The sequence below is a fragment of the Rhinoraja longicauda genome, chromosome 1, assembly GCF_053455715.1.
Source record: "Rhinoraja longicauda isolate Sanriku21f chromosome 1, sRhiLon1.1, whole genome shotgun sequence".
NCBI lineage: Eukaryota > Metazoa > Chordata > Chondrichthyes > Rajiformes > Arhynchobatidae > Rhinoraja > Rhinoraja longicauda.
Genome location: NC_135953.1, coordinates 68524424 through 68551621, shown reverse-complemented (window position 1 = coordinate 68551621; position 27198 = coordinate 68524424). Strand labels below are relative to the sequence as shown.

At 45.9% G+C, this 27198-nt stretch overlaps 1 protein-coding gene across 1 annotated transcript in view; it reads left to right on the top strand.

Annotated features, from left to right (window-relative positions):
• Positions 1-19142: 19142 nt before the first annotated feature.
• ube2kb (ubiquitin-conjugating enzyme E2Kb (UBC1 homolog, yeast)) overlaps positions 19143-27198 on the top strand; it is a 72395-nt gene continuing 64339 nt past the window's right edge. Inside the window, exon 1 of the mRNA XM_078399646.1 lies at positions 19143-19473. Coding sequence (XP_078255772.1) covers positions 19411-19473 — 63 coding nt within the window. The 5' untranslated portion in view covers positions 19143-19410. The remainder of the gene's footprint in view (positions 19474-27198) is intronic.

The following is a 27198-nucleotide window of genomic DNA, read 5'->3' as shown; positions in this document are numbered from 1 at the left end:
CTTGGAGAGGCTGGGAATTGTGCGGCCTTCAAGTAGTCCGTGGGCCTCACCCTTGCACATGGTTTCCAAAGCATCTGGGGGGTGGAGACCATGTGGGGATTTCCGACGACTTAACGCGGCAACACGGCCGGACCGCTACCCGATTCCGCACATACAGGACTTCTCAGCTAGCCTGGAGGGGGCTACAATTTTTTCAAAGATCGATCTGGTGCGGGGGTATCATCAGATCCCGGTCCATCCGCCGGACATCCCAAAGACGGCTACCATTACTCCGTTCGGATTGTTTGAGTGGTTGCGCATGCCTTTCGGCCTTAAAAACGCAGCTCAGGCATTTCAGCGTCTCATGGACCGTGTGGGTCGAGGGTTGCCGTTCGTGTTTATTTATCTCGATGACATTTTGATTGCCAGCCGTTCGGTCCAGGAGCACTTAGTCCACCTCCGCACTATATTCCAGAGGCTGCAGGACCACGGCCTGATTCTGCACCCGGACAAATGCCAATTCGGCCTGTCGGTGGTAGATTTTTTGGGTCACCGGGTTACATCGGCCGGAGCCACCCCTTTGCCAGCTAAGGTGGAGGCGGTCCGCTCTTTTCCACGTCCTACTACCATCAAGGGATTGCAGGAATTCGTAGGCATGGTGAACTTTTATCACCGGTTCGTGCCTGCAGCAGCTCGGGTCATGCGCCCCCTTTTTCTATGCCTCGCGGGTAACCCCGCAGAGTTGGTATGGTCCGCATCTGCAGAGACGGCTTTTGTCGCGGTCAAACAGGCCCTCGCCAACGCCACCATGCTGGTGCACCCGCGCTCCTCCGCCCCCACGGCGCTGACGGTGGACGCCTCAGACGTGGCGGTGGGTGGGGTTTTGGAGCAGCAGGACGAAGGTCAATGGCAGCCCCTGGCGTTTTTCAGCCGGCAGCTGTCGCGAGCCGAGCTCAAATATAGTGCGTTTGATAGGGAGCTCCTGGCCCTCTATTTAGCAGTCCGCCACTTCCGCTATTTTTTGGAAGGCCGTTCTTTTGTGGCCTACACGGATCACAAACCTCTGACATTCGCTTTTGCTAAGGTTTCTGATCCGTGGTCAGCTCGCCAGCAGCGGCACTTCACCCTAATTTCGGAGTTTACCACCGATGTCCGTCATATTGCGGGTAGGCTTAATACTGTTGCTGATGCCCTGTCCCGGCCGGCCATTCCCTCCGTTGCCATGGTAGGCGGACAGGTGGATTTCCAGGAGCTAGCGGAGGCTCAGCGCCTGGAAAAAACGGCCGAGGTGTACGGCTCCACAGCCTCGGGACTGCGTTTGGAGCAGGTGGCATATGGCCCCACAGGTACCAAGTTGTGGTGTGACGTTTCCCTTTCACGCCCTCGCCCGGTGGTGCCTGCCGCCCTGCGGCGTAATGTTTTTGAGGCCATTCACGGCCTGGCACATCCGTCTATCAGGGCGACTTCGGCCATGGTGGCCGCCCGGTTTGTCTGGCACGGCCTGCGGAAGCAGGTGGCAGCCTGGGCACGGGCCTGTATTCCGTGCCAAACCTCCAAAGTTCATCGCCATGTCCAGCCCCCATACCAGAGTTTCGAGGTTCCCCCAGTCCGTTTTTTCCACATCCACGTGGATTTGGTGGGTCCATTGCCTTATTCCCGGGGTTATACTCATCTGCTGACGGTGGTGGATCGGTTTACACGTTGGCCGGAGGCGCTCCTATTGTCGGACACCTCGGCGGCCTCCTGTGCACGGGCCCTGGCATTGCATTGGGTGGCCCGTTTCGGCGTACCGGCTATCATCACCACAGATCGGGGAGCCCAGTTCACCTCCTCCCTCTGGGCCGCGCTGGCACAGTTGTATGGGTCTCGCTTACAGCAGACCACCGCCTACCATCCCCAATCCAACGGGATGGTAGAGCGCTTCCATCGGCAGCTTAAGGCGTCCCTCTGTGCCCGGCTGACCGGCCACGATTGGGCTGACCAGCTGCCTTGGGTCCTCCTCGGCATTCGTACGGCCCCGAAGGCCGAGCTAGGCACATCCTCGGCCGAACTCGTCTACGGTTCGCCTCTGCGGGTACCAGGTGACATCCTCCCTTCCGCCCCCGCTTTGCCACCACCCGTTACGTCGGTGTTGGGTTCCCTCCGGGCACGGGTAGGTTCTCTGGTTCCAGTCCCGACCTCCTGGCACGGAAGCACGGCGGTCCACGTCCCGTCGGACTTGCGGGACTGTGATTTCGTGTTCCTGCGGAAAGATTCCCACCGCCCCCCTCTTCAGCCGGTTTATCAGGGCCCGTTTCTGGTACTTAAGAGAGGGGCTGTCACTTTTACCTTACAGGTGGGTAATCGCCAGGAACTCGTTTCCGTATCCCGGCTCAAGCCGGCCCATTTGGACCAGGACCTCCCTGTGTCGGTGGCCCAGCCGCCGCGCAGGGGCTGGCCTATGGCCGCCCCCCTGGTGCCGCCAGCGGCGCCTTGGTTGCCACCCCTCAGCCCCCCGCCGCCTATGGTTGGGCCCGGGCCCCCGTTCCCGATCAAGCGCTCTCCGTCGCCTACGCCCTCCACATCCATGGCCCCTCCATCGCCTCCGGCGGCGGCGGCCTTCCCGCCTCCCGTCACATTGGCGGTATCGGGTTCCCCCCTCCGTATGCGTTCCGGGAGGGAGGTCCGGGCACCCGTGAGGTGCGGTTTCGAGGGTTCTGGGGGGGTTCATGTAGGGACATACGGATTAGCGGGGGGGTCTCGAACCCTCGGTTGGGCTAACGAGGCACGAGATGCGGGAGCACGGGATATAGTTGTGTCTGGCGACCAACTGGAAAGATGAGATTAGATTATTATACCTAGTTAAGTAGTGTGTGTCCAAAAGCTGCAGTCTGTTTGCAAATACCTTTGAATAAAGACTTTGAACAAAGACGCTCGTTGTGGACTCACTACAGTAGAATCTTTTACATTTAACTGACATTATTTTATTTACTTGGGATTATTGAATTTATTTGCTTTTCTTTCGTATCATTGCAGATATTAATCTAGTGGAATAATTTTCTTTTTTTTTGTTGAGACACTAATTAAAACATATTTAAAAAATTATAATCAGTTACTGAATAAGAGGAGAAACATTGATCAAGTATCTACACAAGTTCCTTCAAGATTTTCTCTGAGCAATAATTCCAGTGGTGTCAATTATTGCATGTAAGTATTGATGTTCTATAACATCATTTATATTCATGATTATCTACAGAATTCAAGTGAATATCATATCATATCATATCATATATATACAGCCGGAAACAGGCCTTTTCGGCCCTCCAAGTCTGTGCCGCCCAGCGATCCCCGTACATTAACACTATCCTATACCCACTAGGGACAATTTTTACATTTACCCAGCCAATTAACCTACATACCTGTACGTCTTTGGAGTGTGGGAGGAAACCGAAGATCTCGGAGAAAACCCACGCAGGTCACGGGGAGAACGTACAAACTCCTTACAGTGCAGCACCCGTAGTCAGGATCGAACCTGAGTCTCCGGCGCTGCATTCGCTGTAAAGCAGCAACTCTACCGCTGCGCTACCGTGAATATATATCACAAAAACAGGGCAATCAGACACTGCTACAGTTTTGATCTCAAACTTTGGAAAGAATCTACATACTAAAACTCTCGTTTGTTTGTTTGTTCCTGAACTAAAAACGGTACACAATAGCACGACAATTTTAGGCCCACCTTACTCACCGTCGTCCCTTTGGTGCTAATGGAAGAAGTTTCATTGAAATCGGTGTTATATTTTCAAAGCTATTCACATTTTAAAGTTCAAATCTATCTCCTAGAGAGGGAGGAAGGGAGGGAGTGGAGGGAGTGAAGGGGGTGGAGGGCGGGAGGGAAAGGGGTGGAGGGAGGGGGGAGGGAGGGAGAAGGGGGAGGGATGGAGGAGGAGGGAGGGAGGGGGAGAGAGGGTGGGGGATGGGGAGAGGAGGGGTGGGTGGAGGAGAGGGTGCTGCACCAATGCAGGAGAGGTTTGGGCCCAACGGGTCCACTTGGTCTAGTAAACATAGAAACAGCAAATTGGTGCAGGAGGAGGTCATTTGGCCCTTCGAGCCAGCACCGTCATTCATTGTGATCATGAATGAATGAATGAATAAGTTTATTGGCCAAGTATGCATATACAAGGAATGTGCCTTGGTGCTCCGCTCACAAATGATAACACAAACATACAGTTAACAATTAAGAATAAAGCATAAACACATCAAAACAATAAGGATACATCATTACGGTCTAAACATGTGGGTGAAAATAAACCAGAGCAAAAAAGAGACTACAGATTTTGGTTATTGAGTAGAACTATCACTCGTGGAAAAAGCTGTTTTTATGTCTGGCGGTAGCTGCTTTGACAGTCCGGAGTCGCCTTCCAGAGGGAAGTGGAAATGATCATGGCTGATCATCCACAATCAGTAACCTGTGCCTGCCTTCTCCCCATATCCCTTGATTCCACTAGACCCTAGAGCTCTATCTAGCTCTCTTTTAAATTCATCCAGTGAATTGGCCTCCACTGCCATCTGTGGCAGAGAAAATAAGTAATGAATATAATCTCCACCCAGAAACTTTCAACTTTGCAATTACACTGCAGTGAACTGCCAATCCATTCTGTAACAAAGACAGATGTATTAGTAAATAATTAAAATCAAAGGGAAATTGGGTTGTGAAAAATAATTCACAAAAGCATTATGAATGTGTTAAGATAATGACAGCAAAGGCCACTTGAGTTGTCCCATATTTTTTATCAATACTGTTGAGACCTGATTAACACAGGTGAGTGAAAATTCACAACATAGATAACCATTTGGCTCATGTCTTCTGCACTAATTGAGTAAATTTGCAGTATTCCACCCTCAGCACAGGTCATGCAACCCCGTCCAACACCATCCACCCTTAACCCTCTGCGATTCCCAGCACATTTTCGTGCAACTTTCGGATGTGATGTGTGCTTTCACTTCAAGCATCCTCCCAGACACAGAGTTTATAGTTCCATACCATCACTAGGCCAAAGAGACTCTTCCTCCCCTCCCTTCTTATCCTTCCACCACTTAAATCTCTGCTCCTTGGTTTTTGATAGCTTTGCCATTGACCACTAATTTACCTCAATTAGGCTTCTCTGGTAGAAATGTTTAGACATCCCGACACATAGAGCAGAAGACTTGACTTGACTTGACTTGACTATACTCAAAGAATGGAGATCAGGGAAGCAGTGTGGTAATGGCATTTTCACATACAGTGAGAAAATAATGTAGAATATTTTACGGCAACCTTTACAAACAACTTATTTTGAACTGACTAGTATATAAGCCATATGATAGTGATTATAAAGAACAGAATTGATTACTAGGAGCAAATACAAAGAATTACATTCTTACTTGCTGTAGCTTAACAGACCTGTAAATAAAATAACACACAGATAAATACATAATAAAAAAATAGTAACACGGTCACCATAATCGTGCAAAAATCCAAATCTATAGAGCAACCAAAGAGACAGTCCATAGAAGATCATAGTTGTTGAGGTAAGTACAGTGTAGTGTTAAAAAGCCTTATGATTGTTGGGAAGAAGCTATTCTTGAACCTGGAGGTCCTGGTTTTCAGGCTCCAGTCCTGACTTTCCGATGGTAGTAATTCTGTCTTTCTCCATAGTTATTATCTGATCTGCTGAGTAATTCCAGCATTTTATGCTTTTTTTTCATGAGGGACATATTGGGTTTTGATAATACAGAATTATTAGGATAAAATTGAGGATTAGGGAATAACTTTGAGGTATAAATGGTTATGAGGACTGGCCACACAAACTTGAGTAAATTTCTCCCCTCAATATTAAATGAACTATAATTATCCATTTTACATTTTTAAATAAATGTGGTTAATTGGCTGTTTCTCCTAATAAACTGTAAAAACATGCCTGAAATGTAATCCCTGAAGAAGGGTTCCGACCCAAAACGTCACTTATTGTTTTTCTCCAAAGATGCTGCCTGACCTGCTTAGTTACTCCAGCATTTTGTGTCTACGGTATAAACCAGCATCTGAAGTTCCTTCCAACACCTGAAATGTAATTCCTCAGCATATCAATCTTTTAACACACCTTCCACAAGATACAGCCCATTAGGCTCAGGTACAATTTTCCTTTAGATTCTTCCAGGAATGTGATACTAGGCATGCAAATGGTGTGATCTGTCCATTGGAGTATACTGAGTGGAACAGGGGTCACAATACTGGTTACATTGGCCTGGGAGAGGGCACTGATGTTAGTTTCCTTATCCCTCCAGTGCATTTCTGGAAACAATATTGATGGTATCTTTCTAGAGCATTGGGGTATCTACTGTATGTAGTCCAGGTCTCAGAAGCATATTGGAAATCAGGGATTATTGCTTATCGATAGACCATGAGTTTAGTATCAGGTCTGTGGTCTTGATCTTTAAACATCTTTTTCTCAGTCAACCAAAGGCTGTGCTGATGTATTGAAGACAATGTTGAATTTTATTATTGATGTCTGCCTTTGCTGAAAGATGGCTCTCAAAATATGAGTTAACCTATGTTTTCCATGGCTTTGCCGTGAACTTTTATTGTCAGAGGGTAATATTATAGATGGGTAGTTTGGTGGAGTTAAGTGTAGAGTCCATCTCCAGTGGTTCAGGGATCTTCTGATAGTTTATTGCACTATGCTGTGGTGGAGGAAACTTTTTATCTCTTTCCTCGTTGGGGAGATACTTTTTCACGGTGTCTCTCTGCACTGCAACATCTAGGAGCTTGTATCTTTGTTGTCTACACCAGGTTGTGTAGGAAAATAACAGCAGATGCTGGTACAAATCGAAGGTATCACAAAATGCTGGAGTAACTCAGCGGGTCAGGCTCAGTCTGAAGAAGGGTCTCAACCCGAAACGTCACCCATTCCTTCTCTCCAGAGATGCTGCCTGACCCGCTGAGTTACTCCAGCATTTTGTGATACCTTGTCTACACCAGGGATCAACTGCTGGAGCTCTGACCATCCAGACCGGCTGGCTTCGCCAGGCTTACATCAGAAATTCCCAAGGAACTGAGGAGAAAATACAAGGGATGCCGGCCGGGAATAAAATGACTTGTGGAGAAAATGAGGTACAAGCCATACTTGCCTTCCATCACAATGGGGAATGTGAGATCGCTGGCTAACAAGATGGATGAGCTAGCTGCACTAGTGAGGACCCAGAGGGAGTACCTTGAGAGCAGTGTGATGTGTATCACAGAGACATGGCTCCACAAGAACATCCCGGAGTTGAACACGAGTGTGGACGGCTTTCAGACTGTTCGGGCGGACAGGGACTGCAGCGAGTGGCAAGTGTAAAAGGACTTGCTATTCTCGTTAACAACAAATGGTGCAACCCTGGTCACGTTACAGTTAAGGAGCGTGTGTGTAGCCCGGACATTGAACTGATGGCTGTGAGTCTCCGTCAATACTATATGCCATGGGAACTTTCACACACCACTGTAGTGGCTGTTTACATTCCCACCCACTGCGATCATGTGACATCATCCACACAGTCACCGCAAGATCCCAGACACAGCACCCGATTACTTTCATTGCAATCTCGAGGGATTTCAACCACGTGACTTTGGACGCTACCCTACTCACATACACTCAGATTGTTGACTGTCCCACCAGGGATATGAAAACATTGGACCTGCTGTATGCCAATGTTAAAGAGGCGTACAGCTCCATAGCCCTTCTGCCACTGGGAAGATCCGATCACAACCTGGTTCACCTCCTGCCCAGTGACCACAAGGTCAGTGAGGATGTGGTCACAGGGGGGCTATGATGCTCTACAGGGCTGTTTTGAGGACACAGACTGGGACGCACTCTGTAGTCCCCATGGAGAGGACATTGATGGACTCACGGTCTGTGTTACCAGCTACATAAAGTTCTGTGTGAATAACGTTGTCCCTGAGGAGACTGTACACTGTTTCCCCAACAACAAGCCCTGGGTCACCGGTGACATAAAGACCCTTCTCAACCAGAAGAAGAGAGCCTTCAGGAATGGTGACAGGGAGGAGGTGAAACAGGTGCAGAAAGACTGAGACAGGGCAAGGACGACTTCAGGAGGAGCTGAAACTTCAGCAGAACAACATGAGGGATGTGTGGAGTGGTATGATGAGCACTACAGGCTACAATAAGACAAGTGGCCTGGGATGGGAAAGCAATCGGGACTGGGCCATCGAGCTAAACCTGTTTTTTTAAATAGATTTGATGGCGGGGTCTCTGCCCACCCTCCCCCCTGCTCCCCGACACTCTCCCACTCAACCCCTCTGGTCCACTTCCTCTGCCCTTTCTTTGTCACATCTGGCCATCAAGGCTGAGCAGGTGAGGAAAGAGCTGAGCAGACTCCACTCAGGCAAAGCCATGGGTCCCGATGATGTCAGCCCTAGGGTACTCAAGGCGTGTGCCAGCCAGTTGTGCAGAGTACTCCAGCATATCTTCAACCAGAGCCTGAGCCTGGAGAGAGTTCCTGTGATGTGGAAGACATCCTACCTGGTTCCTGTATCAAAGTGGACATGTCCCAGCTCCTCCAATGACTACCGACCGGTGGCGCTGAGCACTCATCATGAAGTCGCTGGAGAGGCTGGTGCTCACTCACCTGCGACCCCTCGTTAAACCCCACCTGCAACCCATGCAGTTCGCTTACCAAACATAGATGGGGGTTGAGGACATCATCATCCACCTGCTCCATTGTTCCTCTGCTCACATGGATGAGCCGGGAAGTACTATGTGAGTCATGTTTTTTTACTTCTCCAGTGCTTTTAAAACCATCCAGCCTGCATTTCTAGGGAGAAGTTTGAAGAAGGCTCTCGACCTGAAACGTCACCCATTCCTTTTCTCCAGAGCTGCTGCCTGTCCTTCTGAGTTACTCCAGCATTTTGTGTCTACCTTCCAGGGAGAAAACTGACGAAGATGCCGCTGGACACTCCATTGGTGTCCTGGATCACCAACTACCTGACTGGACGACCACAATATGTCAGGCTACAGAACTGTGTCTCAGACATGGTAGTGAGCAACACAGGGGACGGTCCTCTCTCCCTTCCTGTTCACCATCTACACCTCGGACTTCAGATATAACTCGGACTCCTGCCACGTGCAGAAGTTTTCAGATGACTGCAATGGGCTGCATCAGTGAGGGGAGGGAAGCTGAATACAGAAGTGTAGTCAACGACTTTGTTGAGTGGTGTGGGCTGAATCACCTGCAGCTTAACACCGACAAGACTAAGGAATTAGTGGTGGACTTTAGGAGGAGAGGAGCACCCCTGGCCCCTGTCTCCATCAATGGTGTGGATGTGCAGTTTATCAGGGAGTACAAATACCTTGGAGTGTACCGAACAGTAAACTGGACTGGTCCAGGAACGCTGAGGCCCTACAAGAAGGGACAGAGGTGGCTGTACATTTTGAGAAGGCTCCGCTCCTTCAACGTCTGCAGTAAGATGCTGCAGATTTTCTACCAATCGGTGGTAGCCAGTACCATCCTCTTCACTTTCGTGTGCTGGGGCGAAGGCCACAGACACCAATAGGATTAACAAACTCATCAAAATGGCTGGCATCGTCTTGGGGGCAGAGTTGGATTCATGGGAGGTATTCTTGGAGGGGAGGATGCTCCTCAAACTGCGGAGCATCTTGGACAATACAGCTCATCCCCTCCATGACACACTGGTCAACCTGAGGAGTACTTTCAGCAACAGACTGGTTCCACCAAGATGCAGGACAGAACGCCACAGGAGATCCTTCTTCCCTGTGGCTATCAAACTGTACAACTTTCTGTCGTGGGCCCACTTTCGCATCCTAAACACTAGGAGCAATTTACAGAAGCCAATTAACCTACCAACCTGCACGTCTTTGGAATGTGGCAGGAAACCGGAGCATCTGGAGAAAGTCCAAGTAGTTACAGGGAGAATATGCAGACTCTGCATGGGTAAAACCCATAATCTGTCCTGGGCCTCCTCCATTGTCAGATTGAGGCCACATGCAAACGGGAGGAACAGCACCTCATAAAGATTGTGCTTTTTGATAGGTACAGTAAGTGTTGTGGAATAACATTTTAAAATTTGCAGATGAGTAAGTCTTGGGGGGTCAGGTAAACAGTGAGGAACATTATATCAGATTGCAAAAGGACATAGATAGGCTGGCAGAATGGACAGCGAATCAGATGAAATGTAATAAAGAGAAATGTAATTAATTTTGGTAGAAAGAATAAAGAACACATTGTAGTTTCAATGGCCATTTTGTAGAATGAATATAAACAAAGCATCTATCTATATACTAAAACTCTCGTTTGTTTGTTCCTGAACTACAGCCAAAACGGTACACGCTAGCACGACAATTTTAAGCCCACCTTACTCACCATCGTGCTAATGGAATACGTTTCATTGAAATCGTTGTTAAATTTCTAAAGTTATTCACATTTTAAAGTTTAAATTTATCTCCGAGGGAAGGAGGGGGGGGGGAGGAAGGAGGATAAGGGGGTTGAAGGGGAGGGGGAGAGGGGAGGAGGGAGCGGAGAGGGAGGGGTGGGGGAGGAGAGGGTGCTGCACCATTGCAGGAGAGGTTTGGGTCCAACGGGTCCACTTGATCAAGTAAATCTTTAAAAGTGCCGGAACACATTTAGAAAGCTGAAAGTAATGGGTTATTACTTCTGGCCAACGTCCAGTCCCTGGAGAACAAGCTGGATGACCTGAGGGCAAGGATCAGATTCCAGAGGGACATAAAGAACTGTAACATCCTTTGTCTGACTGAAACATGGCTGACCCCGCTGGTGCCTGACCAGGTGATCTGCCCATCCGAGTCCTTCACTGTTTTCCGGGCGGACAGAACGAAAGAATCTGGGAAATCCAAGGGCGGAGGAGTCTGCTTCTTGACCAATAATAACTGGTGTAATCCTGGGAATATTAAGACGCTTTCTCGTTCCTGCTCGCCGGACCTGGAACATCTAACTATCCTATGCCGACCATTCTACCTACCCCGGGAGTTCAGCTCGGTGATCATCACAGCCGTCTATATCCCACCGCATGCGGACACCGACGTGGCACTGTCCACCCTACACGATGTGTTGTGTCAACACCAAAACAAGAACCCTGATGCGGCTGTGCTGGTGGCTGGAGACTTCAATAGGGGAAATCTCAAAAAGGTCATGCCCAACTTCTACCAACACATCACGTGTGTCACCAGGGGGGAAAGAACTTTGGACCACTGCTACACGCCGTTCAGGAAAGGCTACAAGGCCGTTTCTCTCCCTCCTTTTGGGAAATCTGACCACGCTGCCATTTTCCTGCTGCCGGAGTACAAACAACGGATAGTACGGGAAGCGACAGTGACGAGGGACGTAAAGCGGTGGGCTGACCATTCAGAGGCCATGCTGCAAGATGCACTGAGCGAAGTCGACTGGAACATGTTCCAAGCAAGTTCCAGAGACGTAAATGAGTTTGCGGAAGCGGTTACGGACTTCATTGCCACAATAGCCGATACCATCATCCCCACGGTAAGGGTCAGTATCTTCCCTAACCAAAAACCCTGGGTAGACAGGTCTATTCGCGTGGCCTTGAATGCTCGCACCGCTGCTTACAACTCCGGCCTGGCATCCGGCAACATGGACGACTACAAGGGAGAGTCCTACCGACTGCGAAGGGCAGTGAAGGATGCAAAAAAGAGGTACCGGGACAAGATGGAGTCACAGATGGAGCAGCAGGGCACCAGGCGCCTTTGGCAGGGGCTACGGACTATAACTAGCTACAGGTCCAGCACCCCCTCAACCGGAAGTGCCGGCTCCTCCTTAGCTGATGACCTGAACTCTTTTTACGCACGGTTTGAGACGGGTAACACCACCAGCTCGCCGTCTAAAAACAGCACCGAAGGGGCGCTGGCTAGCGAGGCTGGAGGGGGATCCACCGCCGGGGATGTGCACACATTCTCGGTGTCCGAGCATGAGGTGAGGTGGGCTCTGACGCGTGTGAACACGAGGAAAGCTGGAGGCCCAGATGGTATATCTGGGCGAGTACTAAAGTCTTGTGCTACTCAGCTTGCTCCAGTGCTCACCACAATATTCAACCTCTCCTTGGCAAAGTCCGTGGTCCCTGCATGCTTCAAAAGATCCATCATTGTACCGGTGCCAAAGAATGCCTCTCCAGCGTGTTTAAATGACTACCGACCGGTGGCCCTCACCTCGGTTGTCATGAAATGCTTGGAGAGGCTAGTCAAGAAGCACATCTGCGCCCTCCTTCCTCGCAACATGGACCCACTACAGTTCGCATACCGTCCGAACAGGTCCACGGATGATGCGGTCTCCCAGGTTCTACACACCGCTCTCTCTCATCTGGACAGCCAGGGGGGCTATGTGAGGATGCTGTTCATTGACTTTAGTTCAGCATTCAACACAATAGTCCCCAGCAGACTGGTTGAGAAGCTGCTGGAACTGGGGCTTAGCACCCCTCTGTGTGCCTGGGTCCTGGACTTTCTCACTGCCCCAAGTGGTCAGGATGGGGGAACACACATCTAGCTCCCTCACCCTGAACATAGGATCCCCCCAGGGCTGCGTCCTTAGCCCCCTACTGTACTCCCTGTACACACATGACTGTAGGGCCAGGTTCAGCTCAAACTCCATCATCAAGTTTGCTGATGACACTGTGGTGGTGGGCCGGATCTCCAACAACGATGAGAAGGCCTACCGGGAGGAGGTGGCTGATCTGGCACTCTGGTGTCAGGACAATAGCCTCCTCTTGAATGTCACTAAAACAAAGGAGCTGATTGTGGACTTCAGAAGGGCTAAACATCCAAGGACGTACACGCCACTGGAGATAAATGGGTCTATTGTGGATAGGGTGAGCAGTTTCAAATACTTGGGAGTCCGCATCGCAGAGGATCTGACGTGGGCAACGCACATTGCCGCACTGGTGGGTAAGGCTAAGCAGCGCCTTTACCACCTTAGACAACTGAGGAAATTCAGAGTGTCGCTGAGGATCCTTCATTGCTTCTACTCTGGGGCTGTAGAGAGCATACTGTCCGGCAACATTACAGTCTGGTTTGGGAACAGCTCTGCCCAGGACAGGATGGCCCTGCAGAGAGTAGTGCGTTCGGCAGAACGCACCATGGGAACTACACTCGTCCCCCTGCAGGACCTATGCATCAGGAGGTGCAGATCCAGAGCAAGCAAGATCATGAGGGACCCCTGCCACCCCAGTAACAGACTGTTCCAGATGCTACGGTCAGGCAAACGCCTCCGCTGTCACGCTGTGAAAACGGAGAGGATGAGACGGAGCTTCTTCCCACAGGCCATCAGGACTGTCAACTTTGATAAACCCAGAGACTAAATTTTTGTCGACACTTTTTGTGCTATGTTTAGTAACTTATTAACTTTATTTATATGCTGTAACTGTAATTATTTTTGTGCACAACCCGCAGGCATTGCCACTTTCATTTCACTGCACATCGAGTATGTGTATGTGACAAATAAATTTGACTTGACTTGACTTGACTTGACATAGCATGGGATATTGGGCAGGTGAGTCATGTTGAATCTTGATATATATATCACAGAAAGGTTTTTTATGGGAATGGGAAGATTTTTAGATTTAGATATACAGTGCGGAAACAGGCCCTTCGGCCCACCGAGTCCGCGCCCCCCAGCGATCCCCGCATTAACACTATCCTACACACACTAGGGACAATTTTTACATATTACCCAGTCAATTAACCTACATACCTGTACGTCTTTGGAGTGTGGGAGGAAACGGAAGATCGTGGAGAAAACCCATGCAGGTCACGGGGAGAACGTACAAACTGCGTACAGACGGTGCCCGTAGTCAGGATCGAACCTGAGTCTCCGGCGCTGCATTCGCTGTAAGGCAGCAACTCTACCGCTGCTCCACCGTGCCGCCGGAGTAGAAATGATTAGTAATTGTGAGATTCAGCAGGCCTTGGCGGACTGAGCACATGTTCAGCAAATTGGCCGCTTTGTCTCGCCATTGTAAAGAAGGCCACATCGGGAGCACCAAATGCAGTAGATGTCCCCCCTCACTTTCCAAGCTTTGTCCTTCCCCCCATCGCTCTTTCAGCTTGTTCCCCCCTCCCCCCCCCCTCCCCCAAGGGTCCTGACAAAAAACACCATCTATCCAAGTTCTCTTGAGATACTGCCTGACCCATTGAATTACTCCAGCATTTTGTGTCTTTTTTCCTCTAGTTTGTGTTTGACTTCACCCTGGCAGAGGAGGAGGCCGAAGTTTTAATTTAATTATTGCTACTTAATAAAATAGAGACCATCAGACTTTAATTTCTCAAGGGCTTACAAATAGAACATTTTGATTACAAATGGTTTGAAAATCATTTTTATTTACCTCTCTATATTCACCTCTCTCAAACAAAACAGGCTGTATAAATTGAATCAATAAGTTACCAGAGCATTTTAATTGTCTGAAAGTGTAGCCACTTAAAACATAATGATTTATTCTCTATAAATATCTTCTCTTCACTGATCATCAGCACACCTGCATCCCCACCTGCATTATCAATTTGTCAACACCACCACTGCTGTTGCCGAATCATGGGTGGTTTTGAGTCAGAGTACAAGAAAGAGATAGAACAGTGGTACGGCAACAGCAACCTCTTGCTCAATGTAAACAAAACCAAGATCCTTATTGTTGACTTCATAAAGGGGAAATCGGGGGACCACGCAGCAGTTTTCATTGGTGGGTCAGCGGTGGAGAAAGTTAGCAACTTAAAATCCAGGGTTTTAACTTCATAGATGACTTGTCATGGGCCCAGCACATAGATGTAATCACAAAGAGGCTATCTCTACTTCCTCAGTTTAACAGATTTTCAGTATGTCACCAAATCTTCTATATACTAAAACTCTTGTTTGCTTGTTTGTTTGTTCCTGAATTACAGCCAAAACGGTACACGATAGCGCAACAATTTTAAGCCCACCTTACTCACCGTCATCCCTTTGACAATAGACGCAGGAGGAGGCCATTCGGCCAATCGAGCCAGCACCGCCATTCAATGTGATCATGGCTGATCATTCTCAATCAGTACCCCGTTCCTGCCTTCTCCCCATACCCCCTGACTCTGCTATCCTTAAGAGCTCTATCTAGCTCTCTCTTGAAAGCATTCAGAGAATTGACCTCCACTGCCTTCTGAGGCAGAGAATTCCACAGATTCACAACTCTCTGACTGAAAAAGTTTTTCCTCATCTCAAGATCTGTGTGTTAATTATGTTATGAATTTCTTTTATAGCTACACCAAACTGACATAGGGATAAGAATACACCTTTCAGCCCTTTATGTTGTTCTACATTTGCTCAGATCAGCTCACCTGCTTATGATACTTGCTAAGTGTGTAGGAAGGAACTGCAGATGGTGGTTTAAACCGAAGATAGACACAACTTTGGAGAGAAGGAATGGGTGACGTTTCGGGTCGAGACCTGAAGAAGGGTCTTGACCCGAAATGTCACTCTTCCCTTCTCTCCAGAGATGCTGCCTGTCCCGTTGAGTAATTTCAGCTTTATGTGTCTATCTTATGATACTTGCTGACCTGATCTCATTCTTGAAGATTTAAATGGATTGAGAATTCACAGGATTTCCATAACATTGAGGAAAAGTGATTTCTGCCTCACTCCCAGAGGACATATTATATGGTTCTTTCGAGATTCTCTGACATGATGTAATAACTTTTCTGTATTTATTCTGCCCAATCCCATACTCATTTCAGCCAAGATATGCAGACTGTCTTTATTTAACCTAATGCCTCATATCAGTGTCAAAGTTGTGCTATATATTTTTTCCAAGACCAAAATATATTTTTCTAAAATTCAGTCCTCCATAAAGAGTCTATTCAGTATACAACTGATACACCATATCCAGTCTCACACATTTTGCCATATTTTTGATAAAAACAACATGATTTTATAATATATTAATTTATTGGATTTGTGAACATGGACTCTAACTCCCTTCCCTGTTCCACATATCTTGGTCTCTCATTATTCATAAAATATTCTGATCTGCATTTCTCAGACCTAGAGTTTGTTTAATCTGATAATTTAGGTATACAGCTGTCTTAACATCCAGATTAGTTGCATACATTGCAAAATGCTGAGCCACAGTAACACTCCTGTTTATCTTTTCATCCTACTTCATGAGGTCCCATGTACTTTCTGTTTATTATTCTAGATTATCTCTGAATGGAAACTCATCTAGCTTTTAGAAATCTCCATTGACACTTACTTCCGTAGTGCTTAAAGTCTGTGATTTGATTGGTTATTTTTGAATGTGAAAGTGAAAGGTAAAAATAGAATTTAAAAGATATATATTTTGAGTATTTTGTTTAAAACTGACCAAGCACTGTTGAGGTTTAATTAGATTTTTATTAATAGCAGGGATTGTAGTGTTGAGTCCAGTAACAAGTAATATTTTGCTGCCAAGATGCAGCTGTGTTAAACTGACCTTCATGTCACAGTCTAATTGTTGCACATGGATAAACCTCAACTCAATTTAGTCTTAATTATTGTTTTCAATAAAAATATAGTGTGACAGTTAAATTCTACAGAAACCTGAATTAAATGAATGTTATTTTTAATACTTTCAACATTTTGAAATGAATGTTGATTTGAGAAAGACAAATTGCATATTCAAATCTTTAATGATATAATGATGGATGGATTGAAGTCCTTCATTACTTGTCCTCCATGAGCATGGCAAATATGTTGCCACAATTTCTAAACGTATTTTGCTCCACAGAAACTAGACGATAAGTACCATTTCAAAATCATTTATACAAAAATAAGTAATAGTGACTAAAATTGTTCCTAATTTGCGTGAGAATGCAGGATGTTCTGAGGAAGGAGATTAAATTCAAGGACATCTGTATAAACGTATCAATAATGCTGAATAAACATGCATGGCATTGAATATGAAGTGTTACTAAAAATACACATGTGATTATAAAGTGAATGATCCATCATTTTAAAATAACTAGGTGTTCGGTCGTATGGTAGTCTTTTGATTGTTTTGTAAATGAAATCAATGTTAAAAATGTACTATTTATTTCACATTCATGGTTTACATCTCAAAAGTTCAAAATATTTTAGATTGTAAGCTTAAATAATAAATTATAAAAATACTATTATGTTTTATAAAAACAATATTATAAAACATTTTATATATTATATTATAAACTTTTTCTAATTATCATTTAAATGTAATGTGCAACATTTTATTTAAAAACAAATAAAGGGCTGTATTCTTTTTAAAGCAGCTGCGTTGAGAAAAACTTTAAGATTGTCACGGAACATTAAAACTGTCACACATTATGTAATTATGTCATGTCCACTTCACTGAAAAGCATTAGTGACCCAGCTGATCTTTTGTTAAGATTTGACAGCTTTCATGGTCTTTTGGGGAGGGCATTATTGGATTTGAACTCATTATCACTTCATCACTAGTATTCTACAATAACCAAGGTATTTAGCTAGCTATAAAAGTTTCCATGACACCATCTTGAAGATGACCTGAGCAATATATCTTGTCCAATATTTATCATTTTATAAACACAAAATCATATCATTTACATGTTATCATGCTGTTCTTTGTGGGAGCTTGGAATAATTAAATTGGGTGTTGTATTTTCTCTGTTACAGCGGTAACTATGGGCAGCTCGAGTAATGTAAGGGTTCCATTCCTGAGAATTGTCCGTAAGCCCATTTATCCATAAAATATTTGTTTTCCTAGGCTACAGGTATCATCACACTTGCTATAATTCATTCATTTAATTGCATAAGGCACCTAATGCTCCCCGTAATTAAACTAATGGGATGTACATTGCATCCAGTCATTGATGTATTCCATGAAATGTTTCATTATTGTTATCATGGGTTTGTAAAATGCTTTAAAAATGTATGGGAAAATTTGCATGAAGTTGGATTTTGTAAATGAGATCATTCGTAACACAGTTAATGCACTTCAGGTTACTTCATTTGAGCATCCTGAGATAATGGCTACATAAATCTAGGCTCTTACTATTACTGTCACAACTTTGTATGATATCAATAAAAAGTGTAAAATATTGTAAAACCTACAAATTATCAAATTTTCGTTTGGGTGGAGTTTCATACCCCTGTGGGAAGATTCCACCAATAACTTGAAGTGTATTCCGACTTATAACGATGTCATGCATCTGCTCTTGTGAAGCTAACCAGAGACCATGATTTTAAAATAACTTGTACTTTATGCTACTTTTAATTTAATTAAAATATTATAATATGTTTCACAAGAGTTTTATCAAATGAAATTTGATGTTGCACTGAAGGTGATATTTTACGGCCTGTAAAATAAAATATAAATGTTACTATTCACGGACATAATTTATGATTGCTGCCGTGAAATAACGTTAAATGCTTTAAAATTATTTAAAAGTAATTGTTAAGTATTTCCTTTTCCTTAAATGTCCGGAATTTTCACTTGGGCATCTGCAGTTTTAGAATCCACACCAACCTAGGGCCAGGAAAGTGGCATCCGTTGTATATCCTGTCTCTTTAGAAATCTAAGTCAAGAAAGTGTGGAAAGCGATTGCATATTATGACAGATTTGTCAGAAGAGTGGTGAAGTATCTGAAAAAGGCTCCTACCTGAAAGGTCGCCAACCACAGATGCTGTCCGACTTACTGAGTTACTCCAGCACTTTGTGTTTAGTATTAGAAAAAGTCATGATAAATTTGAATTGACACCAGACAGGTAAATCAAATGGTTGAAAATAGATATAACAGGAATGTAATAAAGTTTAACATTTTGTAGCGATGTGATTGACATATAATTTTGCTGCAAGCGAATTTATAATACCAAGACGCTGAAAATTAGCAATAGCACATTAGATTGGTGTTTAGGTTGAGCCGGGCGATTAACAAACTGAATTAATTTCAATGACTATTCGATGCAAGATTGTGATTTGGGGGATGCAAAGGTCGACCGTCGGTAATGGCTGCCATCAGATGCATTTGGCCTACACGCCACACGTAACATCTCCACCTCACTGTGCTGCTGCAATGAGCCTGTTGTATGTGAGCTGCATCAACAAGTCGGCGAGTGAGTATTGTGACAGGTCGCCTTGAGGCGGGTGTCATTTGACACGGGTGCGGGTGAGGGGTGGAGGTCTGGCCCTGTCCAGCTGGACAGTGCTCCTGGCGGCCTGAGTTTACTGAATGAAGATTAGAGCGGGCAAGCGCTGCTGCCACACCACTGCTGCCGAGTCCGGAGCGGAGCCGGCGCTCGCCCTTCTCGCCGACCCGATTCGCTTGACATAGAGCTGCAGTGCGCCTGCGCGGAAGCGCCGCCATTTTGGCCGTGCTGATAGTCTGATGTTGTAAGGGAAGGCTGAGCCGAGGCCGAGCAGCGTGTCGCGAAATGGCCAATATCGCAGTCCAGAGGATTAAACGAGAGTTCAAGGAGGTCTTGAAGAGCGAAGAGGTGAGGTTCGCACTGCGCTCGCTCGCCCTTAATCGCCTTGGTTGAGCGGCTGCTGACGGGAAGCTGGCGGGCGGGGAGAGTGGGCTGGCGGTGACGGGCTGGGGACCGGCTGACGGACAGGCGCCGGCGGGGGCGAAGCTCGGGGTTGCGCGGCTCGCCACAGGTCACTTTTAAATACATCTTTGAAGCGTCGTCACCTCTGCTCTTTAACGGCATCTCAGGGAGGGCCAGGTCAAGGGAACCGCCGTAAAGCCAGCGAAATCCAGCATTTTGGGAGATCCGGCCGGTGTGTACAGCGAGAGGATGATGACTGCTGGTTGGCATTTGTTAGGTGGGATTAGAATGTGTACATTTATTTACACCTTTACAGTTCTAAGCAAAGGAAAGTGTATTAGTACAGTCAAGAGTGTTTTATTGTCATATGTCCTGAGACGGAACAATTAAATTCTTACTTGCAGCAGCACTAAAAATATGTAAACTTAGTACTCCGTAAATGCCATAATAAACAAACAAGTTGTGTGTATATTATATCTATATATATATAATATACACAAATAATAATAGTACAAAGACAAAAATTATCCTGAAGTCTCTGTAGTTCGAAGTTTATTTGGAGGTTGTTTAATAGCCTGATGGTTGTTGGGAGGAAGCTTGCTCCAGGACATCATAGTTTTCAGGCTCCTGTTCCTTCTTAGACAATAGACAATAGGTGCATGAGTAGGCCATTCGGCCCTTCGAACCAGCACCGCCATTCAATGTGATCATGGCTGATCATTCTCAATCAGTACCCCGTTCCTGCTTTCTCCCCATACCCCCTGACTCCGCTATCCTTAAGAGCTCTATCTAGCTCTCTCTTGAATGTATTCAGAGAATTGGCCTCCACTGCCCTCTGAGGCAGAGAATTCCACAGATTCACAACTCTCTGACTAAAAAAGTTTTTCCTCATCTCGGTTCTAAATGGCCTACCCCTTATTCTTAAACTGTGGCCCCTGGTTCTGGACTCCCCCAACATTGGGAACATGTTTCCTGCTTCTAACATGTCCAACCCCTTAATAATCTTATACGTTTCGATAAGATCCCCTCTCATCCTTCTAAATTCCAGTGTATACAAACCTAGTCGCTCTAGTCTTTCAACATATGACAGTCCCGCCATTCCGGGAATTAACCTAGTAAACCTACGCTGCACGCCCTCAATAGCAAGAATATCCTTCCTCAAATTTGGAGACCAAAACTGCACACAGTACTCCAGGTGCGGTCTCTCTAGGGCCCTGTACAACTGCAGAAGGACCTCTTTGCTCCTATACTCAACTCCTCTTGTTATGAATGCCAACATTCCATTGGCTTCTTCACTGCCTGCTGTACCTGCATGCTTCCTTTCAGTGACTGATGCACTAAGACACCCAGATCACGTTGTACGTCCCCTTTTCCTAACTTGACACCATTCAAATAATAATCCGCCTTCCTATTCTTAACACCAAAGTGGATAACCTCACACTTATCCACATTAAACTGCATCTGCCATGCATCCGCCCACTCACACAACCTGTCCAAGTCACCCTGCAACCTCATAGCATCTTCCTCACAATTCACACTGCCACCTAGCTTTGTATCATCGGCAAATTTGCTAATGGTACTTTTAACCCCTTCATCCAAGTCATTGATGTATATTGTAAATAGCTGCGGTCCCAACACCGAGCCTTGCGGTACCCCACTAGTCACTGCCTGCCATTCTGAAAGGGACCCATTTATCCCCACTCTTTGCTTTCTGTCTGTCAACCAACTTTCTATCCATGTCAGTACCCTACCTCCAATACCATGTGCTCTAATTTTGCCCACCAATCTCCTATGTGGGACCTTGTCGAAGGCTTTCTGAAAGTCGAGGTACACCACATCCACCGGCTCTCCCCTGTCAATTTTCCTAGTTACATCCTCAAAAAATTCCAGTAGATTAGTCAAGCACGATTTCCCCTTCATAAATCCATGCTGACTCGGAACGATCCTGTTACTGCGATCCAAATGCTCCGCAATTTCGTCTTTTATAATTGACTCCAGCATCTTCCCCACCACTGATGTCAGACTAACTGGTCTATAATTTCCCGTTTTCTCTCTCCCTCCTTTCTTGAAAAGTGGGATAACATTAGCTACCCTCCAATCCACAGGAACTGACCCGGAATCTATAGAACATTGGAAAATAATCACTAATGCGTCCACAATTTCTAGAGCCACCTCCTTAAGCACCCTGGGATGCAGACCATCAGGCCCTGGGGATTTATCAGCCTTGAGTCCCATTAGTCTACCCAAAACCTTTTCCTGCCTAATGTGGATTTCCTCCAGTTCCTCTGTCACCCTAGGATCTCTGGCCACTAGAACACCTGGGAGATTGTTTGTATCCTCAGTGAAGACAGATCCAAAGTACCGGTTCAACTCTTCTGCCATTTCCTTGTTCCCCATAATAAATTCCCCTGCTACTGCCTTGACTATTTTTTTCCTCTTCACATACCTAAAAAAGCTTTTACTATCCTCCTTTATATTATTGGCTAGTTTACCCTCGTACCTCATCTTTTCTCCCCGTATTGCCTTTTTAGTTATCTTCTGTTGCTCTTTAAAAGAGTCCCAATCCTCTGGCTTCCCACTCTTCTTTGCTATGTTATACTTCTTCCCTTTTATTGTCCTTGACTTCCCTTGTCAGCCACGGGTGCCTCTTACTCCCCTTAGAATCTTTCCTCCTCTTTGGGATAAATTGATCCTGTAACTTCTGCATTATTCCCAGGAATACCTGCCATTGCTGTTCCACAGTCTTCCCTGCTAGGGCCTCCCTCCAGTCAACTCTGGCCAACTCCTGCCTCATGCCTCCGTAATCCCCTTTGCTATACTGCAATACTGACACCTCCGATTTTCCCTTCTCCCTCTCCATTTGTAGAGTAAAACTTATCATATTGTGGTCACTGCCTCCTAATGGCTCATTTACCTCGAGTCCCCTTATCAGGTCAGGTTCATTACATAACACTAAATCCAGAATTGCCTTCTCCCTGGTAGGCTCCAGTACAAGCTGTTCTAAGAATCCATCTCAGAGGCACTCCACAAACTCTCTTTCCTGGGGTCCATTACCAACCTGATTTTCCCAGTCTACCTGCATGTTGAAATCTCCCATGACCACCGCAGCATTACCTTTGTGACATGCCAATTTTAGCTCCTGATTCAACTTGCACCCTATGTCGAGGCTACTGTTTGGGGGGCCTGTAGATGACTCCCATTAGGGTCTTTTTACCCTTACGATTCCTCATCTCTATCCATACTGATTCTACATCTCCTGATTCTATGTCACTCCTTGCAAGGGAGTGAATATCATTCCTTACCAACAGAGCTACCCCGCCCCCTCTCCCCACCTGCCTGTTTTTTCTGTACGTTGTGTACCCCTGAATATTGAGCTCCCAGCCCTGGTCCTCTTGTAGCCATGTCTCAGTGATTCCCACAACATCATACTTGCCAATGTCTAACTGAGCCTCAAGCTCATCCACTTTATTTCTTATACTTCGCGCATTTAAATACAACACTTTAACTTCGGTATTTACCTCCCCTCTCACACCGGTCACCATTGGCCCTGACCTTACTCTCATATCCCTTCTAGAACTTCCCTTCCCATTCATACGAGAGTCCTTTACAGTTTCTCCTGTATTCGCTTCCCCTTTAACTCCATATTCCCAATTTGTCAACCCCTCCCCCCCACTACTTAGTTTAAAGCCACGCTTGTAGCACTAACAAACCTGCCTGCCAGAATGTTGGTCCCCCTGCTGTTAAGGTGTAACCCGTCCCTTTTGTACAGGTCACCCCTACCCCAGAAGAGATCCCAGTGGTCCAGAAATCTAAATCCCTGCTCCCTGCACCAGCCCCTCAGCCATACATTCATATCCCCGATCTCTCTGTTCCTGCCCTCACCAGCACGAGGGACAGGCAGCAGTCCAGAGATAACCACCCTCGACGTCCTGCTTCTCAGTCTTCTTCCTAACTCCCTAAACTCACGCTGCAGTATCTCCTTCCTCTTCCTCCTGACGTCGTTTGTGCCCACATGCACAACTACCTCCGGTTGATCACCTTCCCTCGCTAGGATGTTCTGAAGCCACTCCGTGATGTCTTGAACCCTGGCACCAGGGAGGCAACAAACCATCCTCGACTCCCGCCTGTCGCCACAGAATCTCCTGTCCGTACCTCGGACAATGGAGTCACCGACTACTATGGCTCTTCCTGACTTCGGTCTCCCCGGTCGAGTTTCCTTGCCTGGGATAGAACCGCCAACGCGACTGCCGCTCGGACTGGAAGCGTCTTCTGCCCCAACAGTTCCCAATAGGGTGTACCTGTGTGCAATAGGGTCTCCTGTAGTCCACGTTCGCTTCCCCCTGAAACGGTCTCCCACCTTCGCTCGACCTGGACCCTTGGCGTGACAGCCTCACAGTAGGTCCTGTCCCGGAAACTCTCGCATTCCCGGATGGCCCTGAGGTCAACCAGCTGCTTTTCCAACTCTGCCACACGTCCAGTCAGGAGCTGCACCTGGACACAGTTCTTGCAGGTGTAGCTCCCAGAAGCTCCAGCAGTGTCTCTACCTTCCCACATCCTGCAGGAAACATACTGCACCAACTTGTGCGCCATCACTTCGGTGTCAAAAACAATTCCGGCTCAAAAAACAAGCGTAACCTCCTCGCCGAAGACTCGCACTTTACTCACAGGGCACTTCCCTCAACAGGGCTGCACCCCTTGTGCAAGCCTTACTTATATCAGTCACTAAATTACTTAAATGGTCAATTTACCAATCGTCTGCTTTAATTGATCAACCAATCTCACTTCTCTGCTGCCTTCCTGACCAGCTTCGAGTTATGCGCTCTTATTAGTCTGCCTTTTCCACTGCAATTGCCAATTACTTTTCTTCTCAGCCAATGGGCGTCCTTGCTCTGCTCCCGGACTTTTCAAACTGACTACTAGCGTCCTCTTGGCGCTCTTTTTAAACTGCCTTTTCCACTGCAATTAACACTTACTTTTCTTCTCAGCCAACGGGCGTCCCAATGGCAGGAGTGAAATGAGAGTGTGGATAGGGTAATTTGGGTCTCTGATGATACGGGCTGCCTTTTTTGAGGCAGCGATTCCTGTACATCCCTTCGATGGTGAGGTGGCCAGAACCTGTGATGGACTGTACAGTGTTTGCCACTTTTTGCATTCTTGCCGAACCAAGCTGTGAAGCAACCAATTAATATGGTCTCTACAGTACACCTGTAGAGGTTCAAGAGAGTATTCATTAACATACACAATCTTCTAAGGAAGTAGCGGCATTGATGTGCTTCCTTTTTGATTGCATCAATGTGCTGGGTCCAGGATAGATCTTCGGAGATATGCATGCCGAGGAATTTGAAGTTTTTGACTCTACCGCTGTCCTGTCAATGAAGACAGGTTTGTCGATCCTCGGCCTTCTTCTATAGTCAACAATGAGTTCCTTGATTTTACTGACGTTGAGAGCAAGGTTGTGGTTCAGGCACCATTTGGTCATTCGATCGATCTCCCTCCTGTACTCCGACTCATTGTCATCTGCAATTTGTCCAATAATGGTGGTGTTGTTGGCGAATTTGAAGATGTAGATGTGTCTTTGTGGCGACACAGTCATGAGTAGAGTGTGGGGGGTGAGCATGCAGCCTTGAGTTGCTGATGGCTATGGAGGAGGAAGTGTTGCTGCCAATTCATACAGATTGTGGTTTGTTGATGAGGAAGCCGAGGATCCAAAGGGATGCAAAGAGATCCAGTTTCGTGAGCTTGGTAACCAGATTGGAAGAGATGATGGTATTGAATGCCAACTGTAGTCTAGGAACAACAGTCTGATGTATGTGTTTCTATTGTCCAAGTGGTCCAATGCATAGTGGAGAGCCAATGAGATCCCATGGTAGACACAAATTGCTGGAGTAACTCAGTGGGACAGGCAGCAACTCTGGAGAGAAGGAATGGGTGACGTTTCAGGTCGAGACCCTTCTTCATCCTTTGTTGACCTGTTTTGTGGTAGGCAAATTGTAATGGGTCCAGGTTCTCGTTGAGGTAGGAGTGGCATTACCAAATTCTCAAATCACTTCATCATCATGTTAGTGCCACTGGTTGGTAGTCATTGAGGCACGTCACCTTACATAATTTTGACTGGGTGATTAGTGGGTTTCCGCTAATGATATTTAGCTATTTTGCTTTGGTAGTGTGTTTTTTACTTTTTCTTCCTCATTGTAGTCAAGTTCGTCTTTTAATAAATACATGATAATGCAATTCAATGACAGGATTAAACAAAACTGTTGTGAAATATTTTATGATAGCTATGACTTCAATATTTGCACCTTAATTGCTCATTACACTTTATCTCTACACATATTTGAGACTCTTAATGATTATTTAGTTTTTTAGCAATGTTCCTATTTATTTAAAGAATTATAATCTGGCTTGTCATTATGGGGATAGACACAAAATGCTGGAGTAACTCAGTGGGACAGGCAGCATCTCTGGAGAGAAGGAATGGGTGATGTTTCAGGTCGAGACCCTTCTGTCATTATGGGGAACTGTTATTAGCATAGTATGATGTACAGAACCCTTTATAGTTCAGTGGTTGATATGTCTACTTGCCTTATCATTTTGTTGTGTGCCTCTACAAATATGTAGTTCACAGATATTTAAATTAGACATTTAGTGGACTCATTTAGAGGTTGTTAATAATGAATACATCTCAATGTGTTTTGTAGTGGCTCAGCTATCTTTTGAAATATTGAGTTTTTCAAACAACAAATGAAATTAATATAGGTGGCTAATCTGTTTTGGAGATAATGACCGATGGTGTTGACATGTACATTAGAAGTACTGATCTTTTACGAACAGTATAATTTTTATCTTTCAAAAATAAAAAGTTAGAATTTGAAAAGAAACAGGAAATGTGGAAAATGGGCCAGGCAGAATCAGTAGAGAGAGAAACAATTAATATTTTAGGCTAATAAGTTATTTTATGTCAACTAGAACAAACAGATAGGATCTCTATTTCTTGTTTAAAATATGGCACCTCTGACAGTGCATCTTCTGCCAATTATGTTTTGGCCTGCAATGAAGTAAGCCTTAGTCTTACAATCTTGACTGAATTGAAGTACTTTGAATAAACTAATCATAGCTCTCTAACTGTAAGTGTAAGATAGAACACAGAACAGTACAGCACAAGAACGGGCCTTCAGTCTACAATGTCTGACGAATGTGATGCCAATACAATCTCTTATCTACCTGCGTACAATCCATATCCCTCCTTTCCCTGCATATTCATTTGTTTATCCAAAAGTCTCTTAAAAGCCACAATGGTATCTGCCTCAACCACCACTACCAGCAACATGATCCAGGTGCTCAGCACCCTCTGAAGTTAAAAAAAATGTTGCTCTGCACATCTCCTTCAAACTTTGCCCCTCTCACCTTAAAACTATGCCCTCTAGTATTTATTTTTTCCATCTAGGAAAAAGGTTCTGATTGTACTGCATACCATATCTATGCCTCTGATCATTTTATTTTCTTCTACCAGGTTTCCCTGCAACCTCTGGCATTTTAGAGAAAACATTTCAAGTCTGTGCAACCTTTCCTTGTACCTAATACTCCCTAATCGGGGCATCATCCTGGTAATCCACCTCTGCACTTTTTCCAAAGTCTCTACATACTTCCTGTAATGAGAGCAACCAGAACTGC